Raw genomic sequence first — 9,922 nt, 5'->3', positions numbered from 1 at the left:
TTTATTTATTATTGAGTTTTATATACCGCCCTGCCCCCGAAGGGCTCTGGGCGGTGAACAACATAAATATATAACATATACAATTAAAAACCCATTTAAAATAAACATGGCGGACAATATATTAAAACGGCGTCAGCAATAAAACCCTTATTAAAAAACCCTGCCAAAGAGGGGGGGGGGACGTCCCATAGATGGTAAGGGACCCCAAACACAGGAGAGTAAAACTGTTGATTGAGGTGCATTCCTAACCCTAGGCCAGTGGTGGCGAACCTTTGGCACTCCAGATATTATGAACTACAATTCCCATCAGCCCCTGCCAGCATGGCTAATTGGCACCAATTGTTCTCACCAATTGGCCATGCTGCAGGGGCTGATGGGAATTGTAGTCCATAACATCTGGCGTGCCAAAGGTTTGCCACTGCGGCCCTAGGCCATGGCTGTATAAACTATAGATGGTGATTGTATCTAGGTGATTGAGATGCAGCCCTGTCAACGTAACTGCTTTTAGATATATGTACTCTGCCTGTTCAAAATAACCATGTATTAATGGAACATTTTTTCCTTGATCTTCTTTTTATGATTTCACATGCTTTTTATGATTTCACATGCTTGGTAGATAACTAGCCTTGCCCCTGACACCTTCCACTCCCATGGGAAGCGGGATGTTTCCATTATTCTATGGGGGCAAGAGGCCAGGTGGCTTTATCTCTACCTGTCGCTGACCTTGGGGCATGCTTAGGCTCCGCTGTGACTCTTTTTCACATTCTTTGGGAGGGGGGATTATTTCTGGACGAAGGGGATTGCAAAAGCCAGGTTGGGCAGAGCTGGCTTCTTGCAAGCTGGGTGCTTCGTTACCTTTCCAATAAACGCTACGGATCGATAATCTAGAGCCTGTTTATTGATTCAAGGATCGAGACCAAAGAAAACATAGGAGCTAAAACCAACAGACCACGGCTGGAAAGCCCACAACAACCAGTTGACTCCAACTATAAAAGTCTTCAACACTTCAGAAATTTCCCAACCCAGAGCTGGCCACCTTAGCAAGAAGCCATATATAAGGTTGGGCTGATTTCAAACAATTCTGCCCCCAGGACTTGGGAGAGCCCTGCAAAATGGTGTCAGAACCGAGTACTTGTGAACATGTCAGAAATGGTGTGATCAGAGGTGGGATCCAGCAGGTTCTCACCAGTTCCCGAGAGGGGGTTACTAATTATTTGTGTGTGCCGAGAGAGGGTTACTAATTGAGTCTGATTTTCCGTTAGAAATCCCATTAGGTCCAAAAATCATCAAGTCCTGTTGTTTCCTTTGTGGCTCGTTAGCGAAGGTAGAAAACGGGATAATTCTCCCTGTTGGGCTGTTTTAAAAACATGTTTTAGAAATAGGGTAAAGTTCCTTGTTTAAGGAAAGTATCCTTCTTTTGATTTCTAGAAACAAAATTAAGTATTTGAAAGTATTAAGTATTTGACAGGCAGCCAATTAGAGGAGAAGTAGTTGTTTCTGTTGGCAGTAGACGATAGGACTTGCTCGAATGAGTTTAAATGATGGACAGAAAGATACCAGCTGGAAATTAGGAACTTTTTTTTTACAGTAAGAGTTTTTTACAGTAACAGATAAATTATTAATGCCCCGCACCCAGAATGCCCAGCCACGCCCCCGTTGTGCCCCGCCCAGCCCCATTGACGCTACACCACTGTTTGAATCCCACCACCATGGGAACCTGTTACTAAAATTTTTGGATCCCACCACTGGGTGTGATCTCTCATCCAAGGGTCACTGCCCTTGAACTACAACCTTGGATTTCTTAGAAGAAGAGTTTGAATTTATATCCCACCTTTCTCTCCTGTAAGGAGACTCAAGGCGGCTTACAAACTTCTTTCCCTTCCTCTCCCCACAACAGACACCTTGTGAGGCAGATGGGGCTGAGAGAGTTTGGAGAGAACTGTGACTGGCCCACGGTCACCCAGCAGGCTTCATGTGGAGGAATGGAGAAAGAAATCCAGTTCATCAGATTAAAGTCCACTTCTCCTGTGGAGAAGTGTGGAATTAAACTTGGTTCTCCAAATTAGTGTCCGTCTGCTCTTAACCACCAAACTATGCTACCCAGTGGTGGGATCCAAAACTTTTAGTAACAGGTTCCCATGGTGGTGGGATTCAAACTGTGGCGTAGCGCCAATGGGGATGGGCGGGGCACGATGGGGGCGTGGCCCGGCATTCTGGGGCGGGGCATTCCTGGGAGGGGCTGTGGCAAGGACACAGCCACTGCGCCGGTCCTTGGGCAGGAAACGAATGCACGCAGGCGCAGGCTGCCACGCACGCCAGTGCACCTCCTGATAGACTGCTTCAAGTTCTGCGCGCTACTGCTGAGAGGAGGGGCGTAACTAAGGCAAAAATCATGTGGCAAAATCACCAATTAGTAACCCCCTCTCGGCACACACAAACAATTAGTAACCTACTCTCGGGAACCTGCGAGAACCTGCTGGATCCCACCTCTGAGCTACCCCACCAAAGGTAGAGGCCAGCCAAACCTGTCTAGGGCTGGAAACCTCCAGTAAATCCCCCCCTGAGGAGCGGAGGGGTCTAGAGGGGCAATATGGTTTATATTCTGATTATAGTCAGTCTCTACCTGCTGTGTGCAGAGGCGTCCTTTTGATTTTGCTTTCTGTGTCCCAGACATCAGGAGAGACGTTGAGCAAGTACCGGATGACCTGAGGATCTCCCTCCCGACAGGCTATATGGAAACAATTCCAGCCATCTTTGTTTCTCAGCAGGGGGTTTGCCCCGTTCTGCACGAGGTCTCGAATCACATCCAGGTTCCTCCTCGTGCACGCCATCATCAGAGGAGTCCTGGAATTTGGAAGTTAGGGCAAAACAGAAGTCATGTCATAAGAACTAGCTTGCTGGATCAGACCAGAGTCCATCTAGTCCAGCACTCTGCTCCTCGCAGTGGCCCACCAGGTGCCTTTGGGAGCTCACCTGCAGGATGTGAAAGCAATGGCCTTCTGCTGCTGCTGCTCCTGAGCACCTGGTCTGCTAAGGCATTTGCAATCTCAGATCAAGGAGGATCAAGATTGGTAGCCATAGATGGACTTCTCCTCCATAAATCTGTCCAAGCCCCTTTTAAAGCTATCCAGGTGAGTGGCCATCACCACCTCCTGTGGCATCGTATTCCAAACACCAATCACACGTTGCGTGAAGAAGTGTTTCCTTTTTTTAGTCCTAATTAAATTATTCATACCTAGTTAATTAAATTATTTATACCTAGTAAATTATTTATACCTATTTTATGTTGTACACCGCCCAGAGCCCCTCGGGAATGGGGCGGTATAAAAGTCTAAATAAATAAATAATTCTTCCCCCCAGCATTTTCAATGGATGCCCCCTGGTTCTAGTATTGTGAGAAAGAGAGAGAAATTTCTCTCTGTCCACATTTTCTACCCCCTGCATAATTTTATAGACTTCAATCAATGTCCCATTGCAAGGTCACCTTGCTCTAATATTTCAGATTTCTAAGTGCCTGGGACAACCAGACACGTGAAAGGTTTTTAGCCCTGCTTTCATTAGTTGGTTCTCAAGTGACACAAGATGTGCAATGATCTTTGGTTCAGTGTTAAGAGTAATCAGAATTCTATATCAGGCCAGAAGTGACAAAATAAAACATCTGTAGCATCTGGCTTGACGATACTCATTCTATGACCATTCCCCAATGTGGCACCTGCCAGGTGTTTTTAGAAAGGGGGCAGGGCTTTTGTCCAGCAAGGCCTCTGACTGGCCATTGGAGATTTAATTGTGTATACAATACAAGGGGCGTGTGCGACTAAAATAACCGCACAAGCAAATATTTACACACAACGTGGCTAGCAGTCAAAGACCGTATAATTTGTGAGTTGGCTAAATCTACAATATATACTTTAAAGGGGTTGTGTCTCACTAATGCCCCAAGACATCTTCAAGTAAGTCCCACATATAGATGAGCATGCATCTGTAAGAACTGTTCAGCACTTTTACAATGGCTTCCTTAATCTTTATGATAGCTATTGACGAAATATTGAATATTGAAAACCCAACACGAGCGTTGATAATAAAACTGCAAGGATTGTCATGCCCTTATATAAAGCCGTGGTGCGACCGCACTTGGAGGACTGTGTTCAGTTCTGGTCGCCACATCTCAAAAAGGATATCGAAGAGATAGAAAAAGTGCAGAGAAGGGCAACGAGGATGACTGAGGGACTGGAGCACCTTCCTTATGAGGAGAGGCTGCACCGTTTGGGACTCTTTAGTGTGGAGAGGAGACGTCTGAGGGGGGATATGACTGAAGTCTATAAAATTATGCATGGGGTAGAAAATGTGGACAGAGAGAAATTTTTCTCTCTTTCCCACAATACTAGAATCAGGGGGCATTCATTGAAAATGCTGGGGGGAAGAATTAGGACTAATAAAAGGAAACACTTCTTCACGCAATGTGTGATTGGTGTTTGGAATATGCTGCCACAGGAGGTGGTGATGGCCACTCACCTGGATAGCTTTAAAAGGGGCTTGGAGATTTATGGAGGAAAAGTCGATCTATGGCTACCAATCTTGATCCTCTTTGATCTGAGATTGCAAATGCCTTAACAGTCCAGGTGCTCAGGAGCAGCAGCAGCAGAAGGCCATTGCTTTCACATCCTGCATGTGAGCTCCCAAAGGCACCTGGTGGGCCACTGCGAGTAGCAGAATGCTGGACTAGGTGGACTCTGGTCTGATCCAGCAGGCTAGTTCTTATGTTCTTATTGTAATATAGGAGTCTCCAGAACAGTAGGGTAGAGAGACAACAATAATTATGAGTCGATGGGGAAGTCAACGATAGGATTATATGTATGTATTTAATTTAACCCAAATTATTAGGATATTTAGTGATGTAATGAAGGCGTAGGGGGGTTAGAGGGAATATAGTGTTGTGTTTGTGTTTTGTTTGTGTGTTTATGTTAAATGTGTATAAGGGATGAACAATGATGTTTATGTTATGTAACAATTATTTGATGAAAGCATGTAAATAAAGGTTAAAAAAAAAAGAATATTGAAAACCCAACATGAGCGACCGTCTTCTGGATCAATTCTGGCTTCGAAAATCTTCAAAGGCTCGTGAGTGCATGGTATGTTCAATGCTGGCGAGTGAGTCATATATAAACCTGTTCTCACAACAAAGACTTCTTTTGGCTCAGTAAAGCTTCTTCTGGTGGCAAAAACACGTGAGACTTGTCTGTAGGTGAGACTTCCTTGAAGTTGTCCGGCGTCATTACTAAGACACCGCCCCTTTAATGTACATATTTTAGATTTAGGCAACTCACAAATTATACAGCCTATGACTGCTAGCCATGAGTCAGGGGTTGCACCTAGTTCAGTGGTGGCGAACCTATGGCACGGGTGCCAGAGGTGGCACTCAGAGCCCTCTCTGTGGGCACGCACAGAGTTCATCATGTAGGGGGGAAATCGCCCCCCCCCCCCACACACACACATCTAGGCTGGCCTGGGCCGCTGGGCTCGATTATTAGCATTAAACCTAAGACCTAATTTTGGGGAAGCAGTGTAGGTAACCCTGATAAGTGTTGTTAAATCCCACTAATTTTCATGCAAAGAACTAAAGCGTGATCCTTTACCTGGGAGTAAGCTTGGTTGCTGGCTATGGGGCTTGCTTCTGAGTAAACCCTCCTGGAGCCGTGATTTACCCGTTGCATGGTTGCTTCAAAGCAAAGCCAACAACTACCACCAAGCTTACTCCCGAGTAACACATGCCTCGGAGCCAACCGTTTTTTTCTAAACTGAAACCTCGGTATTCGGGTTAAATGGCCGTGTTGGCACTTTGCAATAAATAAGTGGGTTTTGGGTTGAAGTTTGGGCACTCGGTCTCAAAAAGGTTCGCCATCACTGTCCTAGTTGATTGAGTTGCATTCCTCACTCAATGTAGTTGCTACAAAATATATTGCTGGGAATTGTATGTAGTTGATTGAGGTGCATTCCTTGTTCAATGTAATCACTACAAGATATAGGTAAACCAGCCTGCTATATATAACCACTGCTATAATGGGGCGTTCTTTCCTCGATCTTTATGGCTTCGCATGCCGAGTAGATAACTAGGTTTGCCCCTAACTCTTCTGGTCCCATGGGAAACAGGATGTTTCCATTGTCATAAGAACATAAGAACATAAGAACAAGCCTGCTGGATCAGACCAGAGTCCATCTAGTCCAGCTCTCTGCTACTCGCAGTGGCCCACCAGGTGCCTTTGGGAGCTCACGTGCAGGAGGTGAAAGCAATGGCCTTCTGCGGCTGCTGCTCCCGATCACCTGGACTGTTAAGGCATTTGCAATCTCAGATCAAGGAGGATCAAGATTGGTAGCCAGAGATCGACTTCTCCTCCATAAATCTGTCCAAGCCCTTTTTAAAGCTATCCAGGTTAGTGGCCATCACCACCTCCTGTGGCAGCATATTCCAAACACCAATCACACGTTGCGTGAAGAAGTGTTTCCTTGGATTAGTCCTAATTCTTCCCCCCAGCATTTTCAATGGATGCCCCCTGGTTCTAGTATGGTGAGAAAGAGAGAAAAAGTTCTCTCTGTGAACATTTTCTACTGTCCGGTGGAGGTAGGAGGCCAGGTGGCTTTATCTCTATCTATCACTGACCCTGGGGCGCCTTAGCTCCAAAATAATTCTTTCTTACATTCTTTGGGAAAACGGGAGGGGGGGATCAACTTCAGAATAAAGGGGACGGCAAAAGCCAAGTTCGGCAGAATTGGCTTCTCCAAGCTAGATGCTTCGTTGCCTATCAATAAACACAGATGATCAACAATACAGAGTCCGTTTATTGCGTCAAGGTCCGAGACCTAACACCATGTTGCGCGCCAATATTGACTTGTTTGGTTATTTGAGATATGATTGGCTGTGCAGATTTTTTTAAAAGCATTGTTGCCTCCACGGCACAGGGATCATCACTTTGTTGTGATAGAATAGTGATGGCGAACCTTTTCGAGACCGAGTGCCCAAATTGCAACCCCAAACCCACATATTTGTCGCAAAGTGCCAACACGGCAATTTAACCTGAATACTGGGGTTTTAGTTTAGAAAAAATGGTTGGCTCCAAGGCGTGTGTTACTCAGGAGTAAGCTTGGTGGTAGTCGGTGGCTTTGCTTTGAAGCAACCATGCAACTCTTCCAACAGGTGAATCACGACCCTAGGAGGGTTTACTCAGAAGCAAGCCCCATTGTCAGCAACTGAGCTTACTCCCAGGTAAAGGATCGCACTTTTCTTCTTTGCATGAAAATCAGTGGGGTTTAACAGCGCTTAACAGGGTTACCTACACTGCTTCCCCAAAACTAGGTCTTAGGTTTAATGCTAATAATCGAGTCCAGTGGCCCAGGCAGCCTAGATGTGTGCCCACAGAGAGGGCTCTGAGTGCCACTTCTGGCACCCGTGCCATAGGTTCGCCACCACTGTGATAGAAGATAAGCTGTAGCAACCATTTTGTGGCCACCTCCGCCCTCGGAAGCCACCATTTTGTGGCAGCCATTTTGCAGCTGCGCCCACCATGCCGTGTCAGAATTCCAAAGGTGCCCGCACGCTCAGAAAGGTTGGGGACTCTGAGCTGCGTAGTGCTCAAAGCCCAAACCCAAACCACCTACCAGTCTGCTTTCTTCAAACAATCGACGGCAGCGCCTCTCTCCAAAAGATACAAGACGCAGTTGCGGTGGCCCATGGACGCTGCTTCGTGGAGGGGCCGCTTGTAATCATTATTAAACAGTTCAATGTCCATCTCCAAAGACTCTGCTAAATACTGCAGAATGCTCAGGTGGCCGTGCCGCGCCGCGTAGTGGAAGAGCGTGTCCCCGGATCGGCCAAAATGCTTCCGCCTCACCTCCCCGCTCAGATCCCCAATGCTTTTGATCTCTTCCTTGAAAAGGGCAAGTTCTCCATCTTGAACCAACTTGGGAAGCAGTTTTCGGGGTTCGCTGTCTGCCATTGCCAGCTGCTATCGTTGCATTTGTGGCTTCCTGGAGGAAGGTAAGATGCAAAATTAGGGGACAGACACCTCAACATTATATAATAGTTATGGCCCTAGTGGTGGCGAACCTTTGGCACTCCAGATGTTATGCACTACAATTCCCATCAGCCCCTGCCAGCAGGGGATGATGGGAATTGTAGTCCATAACATCTGGAGTGTCAAAGGTTCGCCACCATGGCCTAGGACCTAGATTTGAGCATTGTAGCACCTTGTAGATCAACAAGATTTTCAGGGTAGCAAAGCCCCCTGCTACTGTATTTTAAACAATTTTAATGCTTATATATTTATTTTATTATTGTATTTTACATGTTGCTTACTGGCCCCTGTTCACTGCTCAGAGCCCTTTGAGAATCGAGCAGTATAAGAAAACTAAATTAACAACAACAACAACAACAAATCAAATACAAGGACATGGCTGCTTAACAGACCACCTGCCCCCAAGTGTTTGTGCCCAGATATCGACAACATAAGCTCAGCCTTTCTCAGAGGTGGGATCCAGCAGGTTCTCACAGGTTCCCGAGAGTAGGTTACTAATTATTTGTGTGTGGTGAGAGGGGGCTACTAATTGGTGATTTTGCCACCTGATTTTTGCCTTAGTTACGCCCCTCCTCTCAGCAGTAGTGCGCAGAACTTGAAGCAGTCTAGCAAGAGGTGCACCGGCGTGCGTGGCAGCCTGCGCCTGCGTGCATTTGTTTCCCGTCCAAGGACTGGTGTAGCAGCTGCGCCCTTGCCACAGCCCTGCCCAGTAATGCCCCGCCCCAGAATGCCTGACCATGCCCCTGTCATGCCCCGCCCAGCCCCGTTTGAATCCCACCACCATGGGAACCTGTTACTAAAAATTTTGGATCCCACTACTGGCCTTTCTTCATGTCCTCTGGCCTTCTGAAGTGAAGCAGGTAGCCATGAGGAACAGGGCCTTTACAGGGGCGCCCCCCCCCCCCGCCCACAATCTGTGGTGTCATCAGTGACCATTTTCTGGCACCAAACCAAGACTTCTAAAATCTTCCATCGACTTCCGCCTAATTGGAATCCAGAGTCAGCTCTAGAATGAAGGAAGGGAAGGGGCTCAGGTTGCCAACTCCAGATGGGGAAATTCCTGGAGATTGGGGCGTGGTGCTGAGGAGGGCAGAGTGTGGGAAGGGGAGGGACTCTGGTGGGTATAATGCCAAATTGTCTGCATCATGAATTCAACAGGTAGAGTACAGCGCAGCAACGCCAAATTAGAAAATCGCCATATTCTCATGGTCCTGATTCATAAGCTGCTACACTAAAGTGCAAAGTGTTGTTTGAATAAAGTGCTAAGTGAAAAGCGCACTGCCAGTAAACAACACAAGTCACAAACATACATCAGCCAGCCATTCTCTGTGGGGGAGAAAAAATATGTTATTTCCTGACTTTCAAGAGCCTGGGGATAGACTCCCCCACCACCACCTCAACATCCTGCTAAGGCTGAATAACACAGGATGCTATTTGAAATATCCCCTGTGTCATCTGGCCTCGGGGTTGCCCACAGCCTAGAGAAACATGTTCCGGCCCCTTAACAGAGGCTTACAAGGGCTGTATTTTCCAGGAGTTGTTATTTAAGTCCATGCCATGACAAACGTCCCCTGCCCATTTTCACACTTTAAGCCTCGAGTAAAAAATTTCCTCCAGGCAAACAGCAAGATTCTGGGACCCTCGGCAGAAAAAAGCGCCCGTGTTTTCCAAAGCTTGGTCGGGTTGCACGCGGCAAGTCCAGGTGGGCATGCTTGGGAGTGTCTCATGCTACATTTGCAACATGAAAATTGACAACCAAAAGAAACAAACCGGAAGGGGAAAGGATGTAGGCGCAGAGGAAGAAAAAGGCAGTGGTGTATCTACCTAGGGACAAGGGGTACCCCTTGTCCCCCGGC

General features: G+C 46.8%; 1 protein-coding gene across 1 annotated transcript; it reads right to left on the bottom strand.

Moving 5' to 3' along the window:
• Positions 1-676: 676 nt before the first annotated feature.
• On the bottom strand, positions 677-8,016 carry LOC125424838 (ankyrin repeat domain-containing protein 16-like). Its single transcript, XM_048482270.1, has 3 exons — positions 7,651-8,016; positions 2,624-2,844; positions 677-786 (listed from the first exon to the last, which is right to left on the bottom strand). Exons 1-3 carry the CDS (start codon positions 7,986-7,988, stop codon positions 677-679), a joined length of 669 nt encoding a protein of 222 aa, XP_048338227.1. The 5' UTR covers positions 7,989-8,016.
• Positions 8,017-9,922: the final 1,906 nt, after the last annotated feature.

Source organism: Sphaerodactylus townsendi, unplaced genomic scaffold, assembly GCF_021028975.2.
Source record: "Sphaerodactylus townsendi isolate TG3544 unplaced genomic scaffold, MPM_Stown_v2.3 scaffold_1183, whole genome shotgun sequence".
NCBI lineage: Eukaryota > Metazoa > Chordata > Lepidosauria > Squamata > Sphaerodactylidae > Sphaerodactylus > Sphaerodactylus townsendi.
This window is presented reverse-complemented; position numbering and strand designations above follow the sequence as displayed.